A 25,891-nucleotide genomic window follows, 5' to 3' on the forward strand; every position below is an offset into this window, starting at 1 on the left:
TTTCCTTGCATTGAATGATCTGAGTGTTTTTTAAAATTATTTTCTCTACTTGTTTGTATCCTATTCAAAGTTATACACACTGTTTCTATTATTTTAATGGTTATTCTAGAAATTAAGCATGTGTTCTTATTGTATCAATATTTAATGTTAATACTTAACCGTTATACACAAACACACATCTCTGTATATTTAAGGCACAGGAAAATATCTACAAACTATCTACAGTAGTTATTGGGGGGCCGGATCCTTAGATGGAAGATGACGGGGAGACGGGGGGGGGGGGGGGAACGGAAGGGGGGAGATCATTTTGTCTTTTCTGAGCACTCCTCCCAGGAGAAGGCCAGCCCCCAAGAGGACAGCCTTGTTCGGCTCTGGAATTGCGGACTGGGTCAGATGCCCACGCTCTGCGTCCGGGCCTGGGACGCCACTGGCCTGGAGCGTCAGGCGTCGACGAGCCCAGTTCAAATCTCCCGCCTCGTACTCGGCGTGGGGCCAAGTTCACCCTCCCGCCCCAAGCTCCTTCCCTCCACGCCACGCGAGCACGTAGAGAGGCTGCCTGCTGGAATAGGGCTTAACAGTCCGGCACGGGCCAAAAAGACCAAGTCTCGGTTCCCCGGGACATTTTAGAGAAACGTACTTGCCCCTCCCTTTCCGGTCGGGTCCGCCCCAGCTTCTTCGGACCCACGTGTGTTTGGGTTGGAGCCGCGCTGTGAACTCCTGGAGCTGCTGTCGGTGAGGTAGCCGGGATCTGCAGTGCAGAATCCCCCCGGGGCCGCGGGGACGTCACCATGGTGGGCACCCTCTCTCGCCCTCGAATCCGCTTGTCTGTCTGGAAGGCTCTTGTAGAGCAGAGTGACGGGAGGGTGGGTAGGTGGGGGGAGAAAGTAGCCAGAGTATCATAACTTTTACCAGATTATACTTTCTTATGTTATTGTTTTCATTAAAAACTTGAAAATGAATCTTTATAAAACATGTTCCTATTCAAGACTTATTCTCAAGAACCTAAGTGAAAAAAGCAAGAAGAAACAACAAATAGTTTAGGAGTGAATACAAATATAAGTTGGAACTATGAAGAACAGTAAGCGAATTATACAGAATCGAGATACTGTTTACCTCTGAGGGATTCCTGAAGGTTACAGGTTCCAGGAACACAGAGGCTTTCAAAGCTGGGAGGGAGGAGGATGCGAAGTGATTGATTACACTGGGCGGCACGCGGGCGGCGGGTGCAGGGCGAAGCGGCCCGAAGGAGGCGTCGGGGCCCAGTCGTCCCGACCTTAGAGGTCGGCTTCTGAGTTCTAACGTGCACACAGGGCGCCGCGCCATGCTTCCCTTCGTGCCTGACTTCATCCTGGCCACTGCCCCCTCGGGGGAAGATGCGTACTTTTACATGTTTCGCTTCTCAACCAGTGTATGGGGACACCGGGGGTTGGCAGAACTCGTGAACGCGCCGCTTCCACACACCTGTGCCCCCTGCTGGGCGGGTAGACTGAGTGGGTTCAGGTGCCTCTTCCTTGGCGCCCGTCCACCGCCCTTCAGTGACCCACTCCCGCCCCAAATCCTGCTCTTTCGTCCCCCATTCCCGCCCGCCACGGCGCTGAAAATGGTTTGTTGTTTTTATTAAACGTTGAGTAGATGTGAAAGTGTTTATATAACACACTTATGAAGTATAAAGATTAGCTGTAAAAGGACCTCTTGTTTATCCATTATCCAGTATAAGAAATAAAACAGCATAGCTTTTGAAAGCCTCTGTTCCTGGAACCTATAACCTTCAGGAATCCCTCAGAGAGGTAAACAGTATCTAAATTCTGTATAATTCACTTACTTTTCCTTATAGTTCCAACTTATATTTGTATTCCAAAACTATTTGTTGTTTCTTCTTGCTTTTTTCACTTAGGTTCTTGAGAATAATTCTTGAACAGGAGCATGTTTTATAAATATTCATTTTCAAGTTTTTAATAAAAACTAACAGAAAGTATAATCTGGTAAAAGTTATGATACTCTGGCTACTTTCTCCCCCCCCACCCACCCTTTTGTTTGTTTGTTTGTTTGTTTTTAATATAGCTGTCATTGTTGTCTTTCATGTCTACTACAGTCTTTTTGCTTTAGATTATATATGTTTGTGTAAATTCATTCTTTTGTTTATCACTACACTTGTGGCATATCCAACCCTTTATAATTTTCTTTCACAGCCTTTCCCTTTCAGAGTGGAACATTAAAACATTAATAATGTTATTGTGTGTGAGTGATTCAGGGGTTGATTGGTATTTCACTGTCGTTTTCCTTGACTATGAGAATTTCACTTTCACTTTTGTCAGGCTGTGTAGTAGAAGTATATTGCTTTATCATAAGAGTCAAAAGAGAGGCATGCGTATAAATCTGTTCTTATTGGCACATTTCCTGCCCTGTCATTTTTCAGGCATATCTCCAGTGATTGCTGCATCTTCTATTGAATTTAAACTCAGCTTGGCACTGGAGGTTTTCCAGCTAGACTTTTGCATCAGTTACATTAAACTTATTTCAGTAAAACTCAGATTGTTGGCAACTCAGTAGACTGAGCTGGCACCTGTCTTTGCTAAATTACGATCTTGGTGAAATTACTTATCCCCTCTTAGTCTGAGTTGTCCGATCTATTAAATTGGGATAATCATAATGCCTACCTCAGATAATTGTTGTGAATATTAACTGTAAACCAATTAACCTGATGTCTGGTATTTGGTAAATGTTAGTTGTAATTGACTTTAGTAATAGTAGTAAACAGTAACAGCTTGTAGTTGTCCACTGTTGTTTCTTTATTTTTGCTTATTGTGGTTTCCTAGGGTTTCACAAGTTCATACCTTACCCTTGTATCAAAACTTAGCTAACATGGATCTTTTCAAACTAATCCATCCCACGTAACACTTCTCATTCTGCATTAGGTTTTAGTGCTTTTAAGTCTGGTGTGTACTAGGCACTCATAGGTAATACTTCTTTTTTATATGAGCCTGTTAAGGAGTTTGAGTGTGCTTATCTACCTAGCTAGATTATAAACCATGAAAAACTGTACCATCATCCTCCCTTGATTACTGTGGGCATGAACTCTAACTGACTACATATTCCTTAATGACAAGAATTGTGTGTTGTTGGGTTCACATCTATAAATGTGAGCTATAACAAGTTAGCTTAATACATCTTGTTTTTCTTTTCAGCTGTATTGAGATATAATTGACATATAACATTGTATAAATTTAAGATATACAATGTGATTTTTTATACATATATATTATGAAATTATTGGCACAATAAGCTTAGTTAACAGTCCCTTACTTCACATTTCATTTTTTCCCCCTGTTGTGAGAACTTTTAAGATTTAGTCTCTTAGCAACTTTCAAGTATACAATACAGTATTGTTAACTATAGTCACCATGTTGTACATTAGGTTCTCAGAACTTACTCATCTCATAACTGGAAGTTTGTACCCATTGACTGCCTTCACTCATTTCCCCCATCACTCACTCCTGACAACCACTAATCTACTCCTTGCTTCTTTTAATTTTGTATTTTAACGCAAATATTTGAAGCATATTGCCCCTGCAATGCCTTTCTCTGTTGCTGGTTTTTGTTTTTGTTTTTGTTTTTTGAAACTATTTGTGTGTTTTCTTCTATTACTGTCAATTCTGAATTCAAAGAATAGTTTAGAATGAATTTTTGGAAGTAATCACTGAAGACTGTAGGAAAGAGATACTTTCAATACAAGTTTTGTGATTTGAATATTTCTGTGGTGCTAGAAACTTCAAAGTAAGCATAGTTATTCAAAACAGTTTATTACTTATGCCTATGAAAAGAAATTGTACTTTTGCTATATCTTTGAAAGTTAAATTTGCTAATTTCAAAACATACACTGTTAATCTTCTATAGAAAATACACCTTAAGACTTGTCCCTCAGTTTTTTTATGTTTACATTCTGTATTATTATTGAGAGAGTTTTATTTCAGTTTTCTGTTGAAGCATTTTGTTGGGGTTTTTTCTGTGTTGTGATATACTGAAAAATATGAAAATGTTTTGAAATGTAGTGTTTTATTGTACCTGTTTCTGTGCGTTACTATATATACACATCCTGCCTTGAGGCATCTTTTTCATGAATAAGTTATTATGAGGAATCATAAACTACAGTTGAGTTAGAATACAAGTTGTTTCTTTGTGCCTTCTTTGTACTAAGTCTTGGTTTCTTTAACTGAGATCTTCTAAAGCTATGAAAATGTTTTCATACTACAAGGGCATCAAACTATTTTTTGTTCTAAAGAAAATTTTTAAATCTTTAAAGGAAAAAATTTTAAATGATTGTTTTATTTTTCAATTACAGTGACATACAATATTTTATTAGTTTCAGGTGTACAACATAGTGATTAGACATTTATGTAACTTATGAAGTAATCACTTGATAAATCTAGTACGCATCTGACAGTATACATAGTTATTACAATATCATTGGCTGTATTTCTTATGCTGTACTTTTACATCCCCATTACTATTTTGTAACTACCAATTTGTATGGCTTAATCCCTTCCCTTTTTTCACCGATTCCCCCCAACCCGTCTCCTGTCTGGCAACCATCAAAATGTGCTCTGTATCTGTGAGTTTGTTTCTGTTTTGTTTGTTAGTTTATTTTATTTTTTTAGATTACACATAATAAGTGAAATCATATAGTATTTGTCTTTGTCTGACTTATTTCACTCAGCACAGTACTTTCTAGGTCCATCCATATTGGTGCCGATAGCAAGATTTCGTTCTTTTTTATGGCTGAGTAATATTCCATTGTTTATGTACCACTTCTTTATCCATTCATCTTTTGATGGGCACCCAGGTTGACTCCATATCTTGGCTATTGTAAATAATGCTGCAATGAACATATGGATGCACATGTCCCATTGAAGTAGTGTTTGGGGTTTCTTTGGATAAATGCCCAGCAGTGGGATTACTGGGTCCTTCTCTGTCTCTTGTTATAGCCTTTAAAGTCTGTTTTGTCTAATATAAGTATTGCTACTCCAGCTTTTTTTGTTTGTTTGTTTGTTTCCATTTTCATGATATATTTGTTTCCATCCCTTTATTTTCAGTCTGTGTGTGTCTTGATCTGAAGTGAGTCTCTTATAGACAGCATATGTAAGAGTCTTGTTTTCTTATCCATCAGCCACCCTATGTCTTGATTGGAGCATTTAATCCATTTACATTTAAAGTAATTGAAGATAGATATGTAGTTATTGCCATTTTATTCATATTTTTTAATCTTTTTACTTCTTTTGATAGATGGTCCCTCTAACATTTCTTGCAATACTGGTTTGGTGGTGATGAACTCCTTTAGCTATTTCTTGTCTGGGAACTCCTTATCTGTCCTTAGATTCTAAATGATAACTTTGCTGCGTAGAGTAATCTTGATTATAAATCCTTGCTTTTCATCACTTTGAATATTTCCTGCCACTCCCTTCTGGCCTGCAAAGTTTCTGTTGAGAAATCAGCAGGCAGTCTTATGGGAGCTCCCTTGTAGGTAACTAACTGCTTTTCTCTTGCTGCTTTTAAGATTTTTCTTTGTGTTTAACCTTTGGCATTTTAATTATGATGTGTCTTGGTGTCGGCCTCCTTGGGTTCATCTTGTTTGGGACTCTGCACTTCCTGGGCTTGTATGTCTATTTCTTTCACCAGATTAGGGAAGTTTTCTGTCATTATTTCTTCAATAGATTTTCAATTCCTTGCTCTCTTTCTTCTCCTTCTGGTACCCTGATGGTGCAAATGTTGGTATGCTTGATGTTGTCCAAGAGGCCCCTTAAACTGTGCTCAACTTTTTTTTTTCCTTTTTGCTGTTCTGATTGGGTGTTTTCTGCTACTTTAACTTCTGAATCACTGGTGTGACCCTCTGTTTCATCTAATCTACTGTTGATTCCCTCTAATGTATTCTTATTTCAGTTATTGTGTTATTCATTCCTGATTGGTTCCTTTTTATGTTTTCTGTCTCCATTTTTATGTTTTCTATCTCTTTGATAAAGTTCTCACTGAGTTCATTTACTCTTCCCCTAAGTTCATTGAGCATCCTTATAACAGTGGTTTGAACTCTGTGTCTGTATTTAGATTGCTTGTCTCCATTTTGTTCAGTTCTTTTTCTGGAGCTTTGTTCTGTTCTTTCATTTGGGACATGTTTCTATGTCTCCCCATTTTGGTTGCCTCCCTGTCTTTATTTCTGTGTATTAGGTAGAGCTGCTCTGTCTCTGATCTTTATAGAGTGGCTGTGGGGGACCCAGTGGCACATTCTCCCTGGTCACCGGAGCTGGTGTTCCAGATGTGTCCTTTGTATGGGTTATATGTCCCCCGTTGTTATAGTTGAGCCTTGGTTGTTGTTTGCATGTCAGTAGGAGGGATTGACCCTTAGGATGATTGGTTTTGAGGACTGGTTGTGACTAAAGTGGAGCAGCTATTATGCAGGGACTGACCCTGTGCAGCAGGATTCACTTTAGCAGGGCTCTGGTACTTTCCCAGTCTGCCCTTTGGGTGTGTCACCTGTGGAGGCAGCTGGGTGATGCTCTGACTTGGCCCAAAGCCGGCCCCTTCATGTGACAGCCCCGAGAACTCCTGGGAGGGGGCCCCCCACAAGCCAAGTTTGGCTATAGCGTATCCTCTGCTCGGGGCCACCTGGCATGAGCCACAAAGCAATCTGCAAATGGCAGCCACCCACTTTGGTCTTGGAGTGCCTGGTTTAGGCCAAGCTGTGTACTGAGGCCCGCTGTCACTAGTGCTGGGCTTGGAGCTACTCAGCACAAGGTTTGGAGCACATTGAGGCCAGATGCTGCTTGTTTGAGTTTTGTGAACCTTTGAGAGATTTTAGGAAAGTCCATAGCATGAGCATAAGATAGGTCATTTGTAAGGAAAAGCCACTGGAAGTGGTTTGGGTGGGCCCGCAAGTTGGGCAGGATGAGTTCTCAGGGAATCACCAGGGTGGGGTGAACAGTGTTAGCCAGGTTGTTGTGTTCGCATGCTGGGAGTGTGAAGGGCTCAACAAAGAAACAGTGGCTTCTGCCAGCTCTTCTCTCTGGGCGAAAGCTGCCCCTCCAGCCCTTGCGCTGCATCCATAGAACTTAGTTCCTCCCTATGTGTCCCTGGTGCTATTTGAGCTGCTGCCCCAGCACTGGAGTGGAGAGTGCATGAGTCCATCAGCAGTAAGTCCATGTGCTGGTCCTTTAGGAGGGACACCTGGGACGACTGTAGCCGCCCATGTCTCACTCAGCCACAATCTCCACTGGTTTTCACAGCCAAAAATTGTGGGGACTTCTCTTCCTGGCACTAGAATCCTGGGCTGGGGAGCCTAGTATGGGACTGGGACACCTCTCCTCAGAGGGCACCTTTGCAGCTAAGATATCTCCCCGATTTTTAACCACCACATGTAAGTGTGGGGCCAGCCCGTTCCACATCTCCGCCCTTCCTACCAGTCTAGAGGTGGCTTCTTCTATATGTCCTTAGTTATAGGACTTCAGTTCAGCTAGACTTGAGATTCTCAATGATAGTTGTTCTGTAGGTTAGTTGTAATTTTGATGTGGTCATGAGAGGAGGCAAGCACAGCATTTATCTACTCTGCCATCTTGATTGGAAATCCCCAGGGAAAAGTTTTCGCAGACTTGAACATATTGCTGAAACAGTGTTACACGGCTCTGCAACTTTAGTTGTTAAATTTTAACAGCTTCTGAGAGCACCTTTTTTCCTTGAGATTTTTGTGACTTTTGTTTCATTTTATTTGTTAGGATATGAAACAATGATACGTTTTCAAAGAGCACACTTTTGTTTTGGGTGGGTGGGTGAGGGGCTTGCATTAGTTATCTCTTTCTGTGTAACAAGTTTTCCCAAAATTGCATGGCTTAAAACAACAACATTTATTATATCAGTTTCTGTGGGTGAGGGATCAGGCAGGGCTTGCCAGGTTTCTGCCTCTAGGTTTCTCACATGGTTGCCAGTGAGGTATAGCCGGAGGCTGTTGTGAATCCTAAGGCACAACTAGGGAGGACCCACTTCCCAGCTCACTTACGTGGCTTTTGGTGCATTCATCTCCTCATGGACTATTGCACTGAGGGCCTCGGTTCCTCACCGGCTATTGGCTGGAGGCCTCCCTCCGTTATTTGTTACATTGGCCTCTCCATGGGGCAGATCACTGCATGACAGTTGGTTTCCATTAGAGCAAACCAAGTGAGAGAGCAAAACAGAGAGTAGACAAGACAGAAGTCAGAGTCCTTTCAAAACCTAATCTCAGGGTTGAAATCTCATCAGTTTTGCCAAATGTTATTTATTAACAGTGGCAACACACTGGAGGGGAGAGGATTACACAGGGGCATGAGTATCAGGAGATGGGATTCGTTGGGGGCTGTCTTAGAGGCAGCCTGCCGTCAGTTCTGAAAGTTTTTACTTGATTTATGTTTGCTAGGTAAACTTCATGAATAAAAACATTCTTATATCTTCCCCCACCCTCACACATGTGCAGAGAGACACACAAAAGAATGAACGTACTGTTTTATGATGGCTTTATTCTTTATTTCCTTATACCCATAACCAACTTCCAGGGCCATTTTGGGTTTCAGACTTGGAGCTCTCGTCTCTGGTCAGGTTTTCCAAGAAGGGAGCCGTACATACTTGTCAAATATTTTAGTAAATATTTATTCAAGGAATGAATGCGTGTGTGAATGAGGAATTGGTGGTCCTTTTAATTAGTTCTGTCTGGAGCGTTTTACAAAGGAAGTGACTTTGACCTGCATCTCTTCAAAAGACAAGTAAGGAAATGGATTTTGCAGGCAGAGGTAACAAGCACAGTTTCAAGAAGTTATGAGACAGGAAGGTGTGGTCTGGAAATCGTGGGAAGTTCAGTAAGAATGGGATGGATGATGGATATTTTGAAGAAAGAGAAACAATGATGGAGAATTAGGTTGGAGGTAGATTGTTTTCCATGTTAAGGACTTAAGACTTAACTGTGAGCTAGTAGAGTTAGCGTCATAGAAAAATAAGCTCTGTGACTTCCATGAAGGACTGACTAGTACCGGTAGTGAGAACTTAAAGGCCATCCTAGTCATGAAAGATCATGAGGCTGAATTAAGGCAATGGCAATTTTGAAGAGAAGATTCTAGAAACATTTAATGTTTTTGAGTATCAGGTGTGTTGAGAGACTGCTAGCTGTCCCCTAATAGACTTTCTTTTTCCTCTATAGTACGTAGTTTATTCTTTTCTGAGAATAAACATTACATTTACTAATCTTCCTTATATAACCTTCTGTTTAAATTTTGGTCAGTGGGATGGAAGCGGAAGACACTGCAGCTTGTCAGATCTTGCTCTTAAAAGACAGCGGTATGCCTTTTGATTTTCTTTTCTACTTCTCACTGGCTGGAATTTAGACCTGGTATTACTACGCCATCTTGGACTATATGGGTACACAGGAGGCTGGATAGCCTAAGGATAGATAACAAGATGGAAGGAACCTGGATCTCTGACGGCTTTGATGAGCAGAGCCTCCAGCTCCTGCTTTTTTACTTGATAGAACTAAATTTTATCTGGGTTAAGAAGTTATTGTTTTGGGTTTCTATTATAGGAAGCCAGACCTAACTCCTAAATAATAATGGGTATGATAAGATATAGAATTATGTAGGCATAAAGAATTGCTGAAATGTCTAGTTTAGAGCGCTGAATGAATTGTGACCTAGTTAACTGGCATAAGGCTTGAATGGAAAAATAACTTGTTTCCTTTTGGATGTGTTAATTTGGAGATGGCTTCAATTATTTCCTCTGTTCCTATTTTCCTATGAGTCCAACTTTGATTTTATTTGATTCACTGCCCACTCTGTTCCATGTACAACTTCTACAATCAAGCTGCCATTAACATCCTGTGTTCTTTCTGCCCTCCTTTACTTTCTTAATTGTTACACAAATTTCCAACTGTGCGTCCACTCCCTATCTGCATTTTCTGTACCCACTTTGAAGATGAAACAGTTGAAGAGCTGGATTTATTGATGCTTTCTGGTCCTATCTGTATTTTCTTACATCATGGAGAGTAGTTCTGAATATATCTGTTACGACCCTGGAAACAAAGACTGAATTATTTAACATGTCTGGCTCATCTCTTGATTCCTAGTGTAGTGTTTCTGGCTCAAACTGTTTCTGTTATATTACTGGTTTTAGAATTTATTTTTGAAGGGATTTTTTTTTTTTTTTTTGACAGAAATCACTTATATATCTGACTTAATATGTGTCATATGTTTTCTTTCATTTTAGCCTAAAGCACCAAAGGGAAAAATTGTGGGACGGGAAAAAAAAGTCATCCATCCGTACAGTAGAAAAGCTGCTCAAATTACGAGAGAGGCCCACAAACAAGAAAAAAAGGAAAAGTAAGTATCTTTTTATCATTTGTGTTGTGCATTGGTGAAAAGTCCATTTACATATTTCTCCTTCATCAATATTCCTCTCCTTCCCATAAGTATTTTCTATGCACTGAGGTTAAAACAGTGAACAAGAATTCAGCTCTTATAGACCTTACCTGAAACAGATACATAAATTTAAGTAGGTTGTGACGAGTGCAGTGAAGGAAAACTAAAAAGAATGGGATGGAGGGCTAGGTAGATGTTCTATTTTACATAGGATAGTCATGGAAGGCTTCTCTGAAGAATTTACATTTTATCAGAGAGCTAGAAGATGGGAGGGAGGGAGCTATGCAGATATGTGTGTGTGGGGGGGGGGGGCATTTAGGTGAAAGTCCCTATTAGACATCTAATAGGAGATACAGAATGGGCAGTTGGATATGTTTAGTCTGTTGTTCAGAGGACAGGATAGGGATGTAGACATAAATTTGGGAGCCATCAGCATCTACGTGGGTCTGCAAGCCATGAGATCAGATAAGGTCACCTAATGAGAAAATGCAGATAGGAAATAGAAGGGAGCCCAGGCTTGTGTCCAGAGGCCCTTCACCTTGCAGAGGCTGTAAAAAGGAGGATCCAGCAAGTGAGACTGAGAGGGAAGGAAAAGAAGATAGCATTTCAAAGAGAAGGCGGTGTCAATCTATGTCCTTTGCTGTCCATTAATGTGAGGACTGAGGATTGATTTAGTCATTTGACTTAGTAATGTGGAAATCATTTAGTAAAGTGGAGAGCCTGTATATTTTTCTGGGTTATCATCTTAGTTGTTGCTCTTGAAATTACATGTTAACTCAAAACAATCTAATTCAGGTTAATGTCAAGTTAATTTCAATAGTATACAAAAAATTTGCTCCACTGTAGCTCCATTCCCACCCCTGCCTTTGTACTGTTGTCATTTAAATTACATCTTTATACATTAGAAGCCCATAAACACAGTTCCGTAATTATATTTTTATGTTGTTGTCTTAAATTAGAAGAAAGGTGTTACAAATAATAATACATTTATACTGTCTTCAGGTTTGCTGTTGTGTTGTTGATATTTGCTTTGTGTCTTTCCTGGACTAATTTTGTCAAGTCTGTTCATTGCGTGTGGCCATTGAAATTTCTGCTCAGCTGGTGGTCAGCTAATGTTTAGACCGCGATTTCTCTAAATGTCTTCCGTTAATTGGTCTGTCAGCCATTGTCGAGGGCCTCTGTGAGTCGTGGGGCGTACCTTCAACACTCCAGCAGGCAGTTTCCTGAGACTGCACTTCTTGTTTGCACAGAGCTGCCCCGTTAGCCAGAGGTGAGAGACTGGGACTTCATCAGGTCTTTTCTTGGCGTGACCCAGTCCTGACAGTCTCGGTTCCCAGAAATATGTTGAAGCTAGCTTTCCAAAGCTCTCTGTGCACCTTCCATTCCCCAGTTTTGTTTTGTTTTTCTTTTTAATTTTTCGGTCAGCCTTTTGTTAGCCCCCAACTAGTAATATTGCTCGGAAGCTGCTGTCTTAGACAATTACTGCTGATGATTTTCCAGAAACAACCTGGGAATCGGGCTGTTCCCACAGAGAGAGCTCTGAGTCAGATTAAATAAAGACAAAGTAACTCTGAGAATGGAGCTTTTCAGTATGTTGCCTTTCAGATCAAATGGTGTCAGTTGTTTGAGTAGCAGCCTCACTGATCGTGAGTCATTGTTTAATTTAAATGGGAGCGCGGTCACAGATGGCATCTCACAATGCTGCTGATCTCCTGCACTAGAGCAGTGATTCCAGGAAGACAGAAATGTGAGTTGCATGTTTTCAAAAATGGTTGGTGACAAGATACTCAGACTGTTGGGACAACTGTAAGCAAGATGACAGAAAAGGTATCAACAGGACTTAACGTGAACTGTGGTACCTGTGGCTTCTTAGAAATCAGTAACAGTTATGCAACACTGCTTTAATTGCTGCATGAGAAGTTATACCACACATCTTAGCAGCATGAAACAAACACAGTTTCTTGGTCAGGAATCCCAGTTGCCACTTCACTGGGTGCATGTGGCTCAGAGTCTTTCACAGGGTAACAGTCAAGATTTTGGTTGGGGCTGCATTCATCTCAGAGCTTGATAGGGAGAGCTTTTGCTTCCACGCTTCCTCACATGGCTGTTAGCAGACCTTAAGTGATGGCTGGCCGTTGGCTGGAGACATTAGTTTCTTGCCATGTGAGCCTCTCCATAGGGCTGCTCACAATGTGGCAGCTTGGTCCCTCCAAACCAAAGGCTTTGAGACAGAGCGAGAGCGGGGACCAAGATGGAGGACAGTCTTTGTAACCTAATTTAGGAATGACATCCATCATTGCACTATTTTATTTGTAAGAAGCGAGTCACTAGGTCCAGCCACCCTCCAGGGGATCAAGGACACAAATCAAGAGGCAAGAATCAGTGGGGACCATCTTAGATAACTACCACCTTTTGTTACTATCCTCCTACTGAAGATTCTTGATTTTCTAAGGAACGCAGGTAGTCCGGCAGCTCAGAATATCCAGCCTCTGTACTTTTTCTCAGAACCCAGGATTCTTTGTACCACTTCCTAAGGTTTCTTTTTAGGGACAAAGAGAGGTGGGGGGCATGGAGATCACAGAGGATATCTGTTAGGGTGCAGTGCCTTTGACCAGTAGTAGAGTGCAAAACCAGACTTGCTGGGTTGATCAGATTGACTCTTACTGATGTCCTCTGCTTACCTAAAGACACTGCAGGAGTGAATAGCAACAAAGTAAGAATTCAAATGTGTTCTTCATTGTTAGTATTTGAACACTCTGATTTAGAACTGTATGAAATACTGCTTCTGTTCGTATTAAAAGTAGTATGGTTTGTACACTAGGACATTTCAAGCAATGCAGAAATTACAGGCAACAAATAGCTATTGTGTATCATGATTTTAGCTTTGTTTTCTCAGCATAGCAACATTTTCTTGTTATGTACTGTCATCCTACCCTGCAGGGTATGTAACAAGGAACTGTAGATACCAAGTGAAAATGACTTAGTCTGAAACATTAACAAAGGGAAACTACTAAGCATAATGGGTAAGAATCTAGGAAACAGATACTTTTGAGAATTAATCTATTATCTTTCTGTTTTTCTTTATCCCAACTGATACTACTCTAGTTCCCTCATTGAGTTTATTCAACTTGACTTCTCACTAGATTCTTCTCTCCAGCCTTACTTGAAAGGAATAAATTCTTCCAAGTTATTCTGAACCTTGTTATGAAGTGTTCTTTATTTTTTAAAATCAACTTTGAGGTATGCATAACATACAATAAAGTAGACATATTTTAAGTGTGCAAGTGTGGGGCTTTGACAATACACTGCTGTAATGCCCCTGAGCAGTAAGTACACAGTGCATTTTTATCCTCCCCAAAGGTTCCCTGTGCCTCTTCCCAGCCAGTCCTTCCTCTCCACACAGCCTCAGGCAACCACTGATTTGCTCTTTATTTTGATAGATGAGATTTGTCTTTCCTAATGTTTCATATAAATGAAATTATATTGTATATGATATTTTGTGCCAACTTCTTTTGCTTATAACGTTTGCGAAATTTATCCGTAGTACTCCATTGTATTGACATGCAGTTTCTTTATTTATTCATCTGTTGACAGTCATTTGGGTTGTTTAGACTTTTTGGCTGTTTATTACCGAGGTCTGCATTCTAAGGGCCCAGCCCCTGTTTTTACAAAAAGAGTTTTATTGGAAAGCAGCTATGCCCATCCTTTCACATTGCCTATGGCTGCTTTGAGGCCACATGGGCAGAGGGGAGTAGTTGTGATGGAGACTGACCATATGACCCACAAAGCCTAACATCTCGCTCTCTGGCCATTTAAGAAATTTGACAACCCCTGCTATTACGAATAAAGCTGCATGAACATTCATGTACAGTATTTGTGTGGATATACTCTTTCATTGTTCTTTTAGTTTCTGGAACTGGAATAGCTGGGTCATATGATGGATGTATGTTTAAGAATATAAGAAATTGAACTTATAAGAAATTAAATTTGTAAGAATTGCAGGCCATGTGAAAAGTGTAATGTTTAAATTAAGTATGTAAGAAATTGCGTTTTCCAAAATGATTATACCATTGTATATTTTCACCACCAGTGTATAAGTGTTAACATTTGCTCCATATCCAGTTAAATATATTGTATTATTAGTTTGTTAAAAAAAATTAGCCAATCTGATAGGTGTACAGTAGTATCTCAGTCTGGTTTAATTTGCACACTTAGTAATCTTGATGGCTACCAGTGTTAGGTATCTTTTGATGTGCTTATTGGTCATTTGTATGCCTTTGTTTTGATGGGAAAAAATCTGTTAAAATCTTTTGTCCTTTTTGGTGTTGGGTTGTTTGTTTATCATTAAGTAGGAAGAGCTGTTTGTATATTCTGCATGCAAATCTTTTGTTCATTATTTGTATTGTGAACATTTTCGCCCATCCTGTGGCTAAACATTTTTTATAAAAGAGGCTTCATTTTATTGTCCAGTTTTCTAGTTGTTTAAAGTGAGAGAGTAAATCCTGTCTGCTTTGGTAGGGCAGGGGCAGTGGATATTTTTGTTCATTGCTGTATTCCCTAGTGAGTGGTATAAAGTGTACCAACAACTATCCGAAGATCTCTTCTGAATGAATTAGTATATAGAATATCAACACGAGAAGGCATGTATCACCTCGACTGTTTTCTGAGAATAAATGAGTCTTTTTCTTTGTTATAATTCCTTTCAAATTTATGAAAAGTAACCATTCTGCTCTGTTCTTGTTGAAGTTTAAAAGGTGACAGTAATGTATTTTGGTCTTGGTGGCAGCACTCAATCTTCTAGAAGATATTCATTACTCTTTTGTGCACCAATATTCTGCATATTACAATACCCGCCTGAACATTCATAATTCAGTCAAGCTCATTTGTGTTTTCAAAACTGATTTGTTCTATAGGTGTCCTTTAGTCATTGAAGAGCTAAAAAACTGTTTCTAAAAACATTTTGTTCCAGTGATTTAAAAGAGAAGCATGGTGTTCAATGTTTGTGTATTCGCAAAATTAATTTCATATGTACGAAAGAATGATCTTTGAATTAAGGTCTTTTAGGCAGTTTTTCTTTTTGTTGTTTTGACAGATTTTTAAAACTTGCTTTGGAAATTTTCTAACATGTTATGCACCTTTTCTTCTCAGGTTGAAGAATGAAAAGGCGTTTCGTCTCAAACTTATTGGTAAGTAGATTTACTTATTTGACATTCTGGCTAGAATATTGTGAAGTTCTGCCCTATACCTGTTTTTCTTTTGACTTTCCTAGTGAAATACTGTTTTTTTCTAGGTGAATTTTTCTTTAACAGTCTTGATTAAAACAAAACAAAATAAAATCAATCATTAAACTCTTAGAACAGTGTTAATAATATTTCTAGCTCAGTGTTTCAGGAATTATTTTGTTTGTATTCACCTACCTACACAGCTGTCTGCATGTATCATCCATCCATTCATCCATCCATCCATCCATCCATCCATCCATCCATCCATCCATCTATCTATCTAATCTGTCTAATCTATCTAACACTGAAGTTTAATTCTAGTTCCCTAACCATTAGAATTACGGCCTAAGTATTTTAGAAACGGTAGTTCATATGTAATGATGTGGATACATAGATCCTCAGCTCAGTGTCACAATTTTTTTTTTTTGAGGGGTGTCAAATTCATTGTGATAAGCCTAAGATTTCCAAATAGTGACTATTAGACTTTATTACTAAAATTAAAGATATTTGAATTCTTCCCTCATGCTTCATCGGGTAATGGAGTACTATTTCTAAATGGGCTCAGTATCGGGAGTAGGGCCATTTCTTGATCTCTAATATTGAGAAGTCTCACTGAAAGTGACCCTCATAGTCTGATTTCCTCTTAAGGATGAGGTCTGTTAGCTCTTTGTGTCAGGCAGATGCTTATGTTTGATGTATTTACTAACTTTGAGGCCCTGGCCGGATTACTTAACCTTTCTCATCTGTGAATGGGAATAATAATAGTACTAACCCTCATGGAACTGTGAAGCTTTGGCATAGGGCCTGCTGCTCACTAGATCTTCCATTTTCATTGTTAATCTCATTTTCATTTTTATTTTATTTTGTTATAAGTTTTCATTTTTATTTACTTCAATCCTTTGCTTTTTTTACATGCTTAGAGTGTTGTTAAAGTAGTCTTTCTTTTTTCTTTTTTTTTAATTTTTGCATCCTTATTGGTTAAGAAATACATACAGAAAAGTATTCCTCCCACCCCTTTCTCTCCCCCAAATTAAAGTGTGACAATTTAATTTCTTACAGACTGGTGTAATTAGCTTTGAGCCCACGCAAGCCTTTATATTTAGCATTGAAATAAATTTTGATACTGTTTTAAACACATCGATGTTGAAAATTATAACGAATATCTCTTTCCTTAAATGATGACTCGTAGTATTTATCTTGGTGCTTGTTGTTATAGGTGAAAAACTGCAGTGGTTTCAGAATCATCTTGATCCCCAAAAAGTAGCATATTCGAGGAAAGATGCTTGTGAATTAATTGAAAGGTAAACACTGGGCTTGTTATGAACAAAAGGTCAGAAAGAGCAATTCTTCAGTCTGGTTCTTCAAGACACAGACTTCTGTTCTGGATTTATAGAAAAGCAGATGGGCTTTGTTATTGAAAAGACTTGACTCAGGTCCGAGTCTCTAAACTTGAGTAGGTTGTAACCTTTGTGGGCCTCAGAGTGGTAGTCAGCCCAGCTTTTTGGGACCTGGAAAGACTTCCCGGGTAAATGTCATCTCAAGTGTCACCTGCAGGGTAGGCATTAACAGATTGAGGTAAGGTAGTTTGAAGAGCCTCTAGGCAGAGCAAACAATATAAAAGGTCCAGACGTGAGAGCAACATGTACAGTGATCTGCCAGACATTTAATACGACTGAAGTAACACGTTCAAGGAGGGAATTGTGACAGGTATAATAAGTGACAATCAACTCATGAAAGACATCAAATATCATTGTAAGAGTTTGGACTTTATCAAAGGACATTGGTATGAGAGCCATTGGAGGCTCTCATAGCAGAGCATCCGAGATGATCATATTTAGACTTTAGAAAGGTCACAGCAAGGAGAACGAGGATAATGGCCCGAGGGGCCATGGCTTTGGCCAGGAGACTGCTGGGAGGCTGATGAAGCAATCCAGGCAAGAGATGGTGGCAGCCTGTGCTTGGTTAGTAGCAGTGCAGTGAAGAGAAATGAAGGATTCCAGAAATATGAAGAAGGTAGAAGTCTCAATCTTCAGTGAAAACTTAAATGAGGCATAAAAGGGCGAGAGAGGAGTCAAGGAGGACACTTACGTCCTTAACTTGGGCAACTGGATGGATAGTCATACTGTTTCCTGAGATGGGGAGCCAAAGAGGTGGAGCAGGTTGTGTGGGAGAGTGCGGGGGAGGGGAGGCGTGAGGACCTGGTCAGTTTTGATGTGTTAAACCTCCACAGAACATCCAGGTGCAGACGTGTAGGAGGCAGTTGGATATGAGGATTTGGAGTTTAACAGGTACTTGAATGGCAGGCAGTGATTTGGTTGCTAAAATTTTGGGAATGGTTGAGTTATCCGGGGGAGGTCTGAGGACTCAGAGGAGTATAAATATGTAAAGGACAGGTGAAAGCTGGGGATTATGTTTTAAATGAAATACTGTAAGCTAAATATACAGACTTTGTAACTCACATCGTTTTCTTATTTTTCAGGTATTTAAATCGATTCAGCAGTGAGCTGGAGCAGATTGAATTACATAATAGCATCAAAGACAGGCAGGGGAGGCGGCACTGTTCCCGGGAGACAGTCATCAGACAGACGACGGAGCGGGAGCGACAACAGTTTGAGGGATACGGCCTTGGTGTGTTCTTCGCTGTGCTTTTCCCTTTTCCTTTCTAAACTACATAGCGATATCAGACTTAGGATTCATCTCCAAAGTTTGTTATTGTACTTAATTTAGTTTGATTTTCTTCCTTTGATTTTTTTAAATAATATTTTTTATACTTTTATTTATTTTGTTTTTGTGTTTTTTTTATTGGGGAATATTGGGGAACAGTGTGCTTTTCCAGGACCCATAAGCTCCAAGTCAACTCATTGTTTTCAATGTGGTTGTGGAGGGCGCAGCTCACTGGCCCATGTGGGAATCGAACTGGCAACATTGGTGTTATGAGCACTGCGCTCTAACCACTGAGTCAACTGGCTGCCCTCTTATTTATTTATTTATTTATTTGTTTATTTGTTTATTTATTTATTTAATTTTTATATTCCCCAAAACTCAGTTGTGACAGTGACATCATATCTTTGTAATGTGAGAGTAGAGTTTTTCTCTCCCGCTGGCTCATACCTATTTGCTTTGTTTTAGATTTATTACTTGCCCATCTCCAACTACATCTGAGTTTCTTTAGAAGGCACTGTGTCCTTCTCATCTTTGTAATTCTTGTGGTACCAAGCTATACTTATTGCAGTCATTCTTGAGAAAGATAGAAATCAAATATTCATTCTTAGCATTGTAACATTTGTTACCATTCCTGAAGACAAGTATGTTACTGGTTTACTGTCTGAAGAAAAGCACCTAGTAGGTGAAGGTGCTTCAGGCTTGCAAAGCCCACAAATAGGTGAGGACCCAAAGGCTATGTATGGCCTACAAATGGTATTTAATTGGCTTATTAATTATCTGTATAAAAAATGTGATTTCACATGAAAAATGTAGATTTATGGCTTCTCTTTAAAATTCAGATGATTTGGCAAATAATTTGCTGGATGTACTATACTTAGCTGTCAGTTACAGGAAGCACCGTACGGGTTCCCTTTGGCATATCCGAATTGACAGCATCACTACTTGCACTTTGGGCCATTAAGTAAAATAAGGGTGACTTGATCACAAACATCGTGATACCATAACAGTCGATCTGATACCCAAGACAGCTACTAAGTGGCTAATGGGCAGGGAGGTGGAGATGCAACAAAGAAAGGGATGGTTCACGTCCTGGGCAGGATGGAGTGGCACATTCTGAGATTTCATAAAGCTATTCAGACTGGCAGCAATTTAAAACTTATGAATTGGTTACGTCTGGAATTTTCTGTTTGATATTTTCGGGCTGTGGTTAACCTCTGATGACCGAAACTTTGGAAAGCAAAACCGCAGATAAGGGGTTACTACTGTAGGTTTGTTTTATCTTACAGATTCTATTTAGCATTTATCATTTAATAGCATTCTCTTTAAATCACCTTAAACTAAGCTCTTTATATGTATAAAACTCACTGTCATATAGAAGTATAACAATGCTTTGAAATTTTGTTTTGCTTTGTATAGTCTTGCTGTCAGTTTTTATTTGTTCTGTCTGAGATGATAAATGAGGAAACCATAAAATGTTGTAATTTAGAAAACGTTGTCTAATGAATTTAAATTATTTTCTTTCCCAGAGATTCCAGATATTGTAAATGCAGGTAATCTGAAAACATTTAGGTGAGTCTGTCACTTCTGTTGTTCCTTAAAGCTGCATGTAAAATATGTGAGACATAAACTTTCTTCCCTTTTCAGTTTAGAGATTAGAGCTGAAAGTAAATCAGGTTGTTGTTGTTGTTTTTTTAACATTTTCTCTTTCATCAAAGTATAATTTTCCTAAATTGTGTTTATTCGAAACACCAGATACACACTGGAATGATGGTGACATGTGCTTTTATTTATTTATTTTTTTGCTTTTCAAAATATTTTAAACTACGTTATTAAAGTACTAAAAGGACTCCATCTCACTATTCCTTCCCAACACTTAATTTTTAAAATGATAAAATAACAGGGACAGACTTTATGGCTCAGAGTCACATTGCCAGACAGTTTGCTGTCCCTTCTTTTGGAGAAGTTGGTTAATGGGAAGTGATACCAGGGAAAGGGCTAAGTCATTCAAAGCCAAGCAGTCCAGCGGGCTCTACTAACAGTACTCTTTTTTTGACCAAAGAGACGACTGAGTAGGATTTCAGTTTTGAAACATGGCCTCTTTGTCTTTAGAAAATGATTTTTTTTTTAAGCATTTTGGTCTTAACCATGTTGATAGGCCTGAAATTTTATGTTAATTAAAATTAGATAAATTTAAGTCCAATCATGTTCTTTGACATGATTATTTTATTTTTATATTTTTATAAAAATATAAGCTTATTTCATATTTTTATACTTCTGAATTCATAGAAAAATACTTAGTATTTAATATTTATAAAACATTAGCTCTAATAAAATTCACCAGTCACATTTAAATAGTTCACTGTTTAGCTCATGTGCTTGTATTTATAATTTAGATACATGGAGTTTAAGATTCTTTTTATGCCTTTATTTTTTTTCCTGTAATATGAATTGAATAGGTGTATGTATGCTCTTTATTTCTAAAACAATGTATGTTCTGCCTCTTCCTAAAAAAGCCAGAAATGAGAGAAGAAATTAGCACAAACTATTAGTACTGCTGGTTGGAGTTCAGTTCTCAGTCTTCATATTGTTCCTAAAATAAATCAACATGCGATTGTCACCATAAATGTTGAGGTTGAAAAACTAAGTTTTCTAGTATAACCATAAAAGTTGCTTGATTACTGACACTTACCTGTGACTTCCCATCGTGTGTGAAAAGAAAAACATTTGCAGATTTGCCAGGTATGATCCAGTTCCTGCTTGTGAGGTTCTTGATACCACAGAGTCGGACTGAGGGAAGTGTTCAGGTTAGGGAGGGTAAAAGAAGGCAACAGAGCCTCTTTGTAACTTCTGCCTTGTATTTTCCTGTATTGCTTTGGAAGTTTGGGATCTGTGTGTGGGAGTCTCTGTAATGCATTTATGTTATTTCTAGTGCATTTGAATCTGCTGTAAATTTATAAACTTTGTTCTGCTACTTTCAGAGTTTTGAATATTGACCTTCTTCCGCTTTCCGACCTCACACCCCACCAACCCGCTATACTCTTTTTATCTAGGGAATGGGATTTTGATCTGAAGAAATTGCCAAACATTAAAATGAGAAAAATGTGTGTTAATGATGCAGTTCCTAAGAAGTGCAAGAAGAAAACTGTTATAACTGTGGACAAAGATTTGGGGGAATTGGAACTAAATGATGAATCAAGTGACTCAGATGAGGACATGACTGCAGTGGCCTGATTTTCCTTTATTTGAGTTGAAAATAAATAATTTGAAAGCTTCAAGTTGCACTTGAATTGATTATTTAGCTTATTCTCTTACATGATGAGAATCCCATTTGCATTTTCAAAAACTGCTATGATTTTTATTTAAAAATGAATTTTGCTTTTTATTTACACTAAGTTGCTCAAAAAGATATAGTGAAATAGTGATTTGTGTTTGTGAGCCATAGTATCTATGTTACCTCATTAATATAAACTCAGATGTGATTGAAAGGGGCTTGTTATGAATGACAAAATACACATTTATTGAAATTTCAAGGGTTTTAGGAGCTTTCTGTCACTAACAGGAACAAAAAACACATATATATTATAAATCACAATATCACACATGGTATGTTTATTTAGGTCTTTGATTTCACCAACATTGGGTAGTTTTTTTCAATGACCTTGTGCATCTTTTGTCCAATTCATTTCAGTTTCATATTTTGAAGCTATTATAAGTGGTATCAATTCTTCATTTTTTTCTTATTGTTGTGAGTTTATAGAAATACAGTTGATTTTCTTAATCTTATATCCTGCAGTCTTGCTAAATTCACTTGATTACATTACATTTACATTACAAATGATGAACATAACAAACACATCATTATGTCCCTTCCCCTCTCCAAAATTTAAACCACTTTGACTTGGGGACCAGTACTATTGAGTACTCTAGCTGAGCAGTCAGTCAGCAGCCACTCACAGCAGCCCGCCCTAATGGCAGCCCAGGATACCACTGGGCTAGCGCGTGGCCGCACGATGGCTGCCGGCCACTCGGCAGCCCCGCAGAAACACACAGTAGCACAATGATGGCTGTGGCCGCACGGGTTGCCGGCCACCCGTGGCTAGCACACGGTAGCACACAGCAGCCTCTCAGCTGCATTACGCAGCGACACACACTGGCTGCCGGCCACTCGCGGCAGCACACGGTAGCTCACAGCTCCCCGCAGCAGCTCACACAGCTCACTGGCCCTGTGGGAATCGAACCGGAGGCCTCGGCATTAGGAGCACGGAGCTCCGACCACTTGAGCCACAGGCCCGCCCGGATACTTGGGTCTTTTTTTTTTAACTTTTATCACGATAGAACAAGTAGAAAATGAGTACATAGGGTGCATATTTAAATGTGCAAACTCTGTTGTCTTTATATCTTTTACTGTTATGAATCTAATGATAAAGTAGGATCACTGAGAAATGATTGTGAAAGCATTCTGTAAATAGTAAGTTATGGAAATATGTTTACTGAGAGCAACAATAATAAGTTGGTGCAAACAGCCCAGGCATTGAACCGGCAGCCTCGGCATTAGGAGCACAGTGCTCCAACCACCTGAGCCACCAGCCAGCCCGGATACTTGGGCTGCCTTTTTTTAACTTTTTTCAGGAAGGAACAAGTAGAAAATGAGTACATAGGGTACATGTTTAAATGTGCAACCTCTATTGTCTTTATTTTCTCTACTGTTAAGAATCTAATGATAAAATAAGATCACTGAGAAATGATTGTGGAAGCATTCTGTAAATGGTAAATTATTATGGAAAAATGTTTACTGAGAACAACAATAATAAATTGGTGCATGGGATTTTTATACTTAGGTCTATAATTTTACTTGTTTATATCTCAAAGGAGGGACCGCCTCACTCAGTATTTTCACAGCTTTTCATAAGTCAGTAAAAATGTTTATGTAAGTTAATATGTAATATCTACAGTTATATATAATCATAGACAATTACATAACATAAATACAGAATTCTAAAACATCGATTTACCATTCCTCCCAGCCATATAAATTAATTCAGTTCAGTTATTAGGTGTGACACACAAGTTATTTAAAAAGTCAATTGAAGACACACTTATTACACTTTTAAATCTTGAAATCAGGGTACTTTTCATAATATCCAAAAACTTGCTGACTATCTTTTATACTGTAAAGTTTTCATTAATTATGTCTTACAACCAATTTTGTTTCATAGTTAAGGAAGTAGAGAATATTGTACCACCACATGTCACAAACATTTTGTGGACATAGATTTATATTACAATATTAACCTCCATGATCTTTAATGCATTCCATTTATTTTTTTACTACAAAGTATTTATGAATAATTATTCTACCTTAGTCATTATATGCTCTGATGTAGAGGTCACAGACTTCTCTAATACTAGTTTTTGTTTTCAAAGGCCAAATTGTGAAAGATGAATATGTATCTTATTAAAAAAATATATGGAAGTGATGCTCTAACACATTCATGCCGTTCTTGGACCAGCCTTGCTCCCTTAAATGAAACTGAAAAGATAACAGCGCTGAAATCACAAAAGGGGTTCTAATTAAGAATAGAGAATTGCCTCAGAGGTGACTCAGATTCGGATCTTATATACAACTTGACCTAAACACCATTTTTTCCTTATTTTAAATTTCTTGAAAGAAAGCAAAACCAAATTAATATAATATTAAAAGATATACTTTAAAATGACCCTCAGTATTATGCCATCATGAACTAGCTGCTTTTCTAATTACTTGAAATATTTTCACATCATTCCATTACCTATGCATATGGTTCCTATGGTACATTATGTGAGCCTGATGTCCCACAGTCTCTGTTCAGGGTGAGAGTAGAATCTAACTTCAGACTGAGAAAGAGGACTGGATAGTAATGCCATCATCAGGAAAGCAAAAGATGTCCTCATGTTCCCCAGCCATTTGAAAACTTCTGTCATCGCATTATCAGCACTACCCTTTTCTATACCCATTTTAATATAGTAGATTGCATAATCCATCATTTGTTCACTCACTCATTCAGAAAATCTTTATCAACCTGTGTCAGGTGCTGTGGTGGAGCTCTGGAATTTAGAGATGAACACATGTTCATATGAAATCATACGGTTCTTGACTTTTTCTATCTGACTTATTTCGCTTAGCATGATAATCTCAAGATCCATCCATGTTGTCACAGATGGCAGTATTTCACTTTATGGCCAAGTAATATTCCATTATATATGTGGACCACATCTTCTTTATTGTACCACATCTTTACCCAATCATCTATCGAAAGACACTTCAGTTGTTTCCATATCTTCATCAGCATGAATAATGCTGCAATGAACATTGGAGTACATATATGTTTACAAATAATTGTTTTCAGATTTTTTGGTTGGATACCCAGAAGAGGGATTGCTGGGTTGTATGGTAATTCTATTTTTAATTTTTTGAGGAAACTTCATACTGTTTTTCATAGTGGCTGTACCATTTACAACACTGAATAGAATATGTTTTTCCTATAATCTCAAAAACATTTCTGAGTGATCAAATGATAAATGAACATACTATGTTTCATAGACAAGTTCTTCCATTAATAAATATATCAATATGTTTATTATGTTAAGTATATTTAATATAAGTGATGCATTAATAAAAGTAAGTGTGTGTGATTTTATCTGCTTTAAACTTAAAATTTTTATCCCTAACAAGTATTTGGAATATCACATTTATGTTTAAGATAAATTTCCACTGTATGTTTTTCCTAATTTTCCTCCAATCAGTTACATCCTAATTAATGTGAAGAAAGGGATGGGAGTCCTCTCTTATAATTTTCAGTTGAAAAATAATACAAGTGATAATACTGTGTATTCTCTTGAATACAGCTGATACATATGCACAAATATTGAATTTGGCTAAAGTATTTTAATGATAAAAGGTTCTTATGTTATAAATTAGAACACCACTTTATAAAGCTCATCAAACCTTTTTTCTCCATAAATGACTTCATATGCAGGCAAATGTGTAGTATTTACCTGGTTTTGACTTAAATTCAGTAATATCAATTGGCGAATAATGCAATATAGATTGAGGCTATATTTCTGGAAGTAATTATACTATTATAGTTTCTGTTGTTTCAGAAGTTAATACTATTTTGCAGTATCAAACGAAATAGTCAAAATTTTCCTTGTTACGCCTAGAGCAGAAAATGAAGTAAAATGGGGTTAAGATTTAAACCCTGATGTCTACTTTTAACTCCCATCTTTTTCTCCACTTTACAACCTACCTTTCTGTTTTTGTGCTCAAAGTGATAATAAGGAATGTCTCCTGGATATTGAGGAAGTTCTTACATACAAAATTACTCATAAGAATTTGTTAGTTTTTGGGTGTTTTTTTCCATTCTTACAGTGAAGCTGTGTTAAATAATGCATAACTATTTGTAATTTTAAAAAATAGAGACATTAGACTCATTCTTATCTGAATTATATTTCTATAGCAATTCTCACATTTCACTTTCAATAAAATTCAAACTCATCAGCTGTTTCTGTCCAACTTGTCCATTTCCATCTGCATAGGCACCCTGCACTGGA

At 38.3% G+C, this 25,891-nt stretch overlaps 1 protein-coding gene across 1 annotated transcript; it reads left to right on the top strand.

Moving 5' to 3' along the window:
* The first annotated feature begins 258 nt into the window (after positions 1-258).
* TMA16 (translation machinery associated 16 homolog) lies at positions 259-21,576 on the top strand. Its single transcript, XM_088792666.1, has 8 exons — positions 259-543; positions 628-732; positions 10,264-10,376; positions 15,564-15,601; positions 16,854-16,938; positions 18,117-18,265; positions 19,828-19,870; positions 21,352-21,576. Exons 1-8 carry the CDS (start codon positions 259-261, stop codon positions 21,530-21,532), a joined length of 999 nt encoding a protein of 332 aa, XP_088648792.1. The 3' UTR covers positions 21,533-21,576.
* The last annotated feature ends 4,315 nt before the right edge of the window (positions 21,577-25,891 follow it).

This window comes from Rhinolophus sinicus, chromosome 15, assembly GCF_057876585.1.
Source record: "Rhinolophus sinicus isolate RSI-liver-muscle chromosome 15, RSI-T2T, whole genome shotgun sequence".
In the NCBI taxonomy this organism is placed as follows: Eukaryota; Metazoa; Chordata; class Mammalia; order Chiroptera; family Rhinolophidae; genus Rhinolophus; species Rhinolophus sinicus.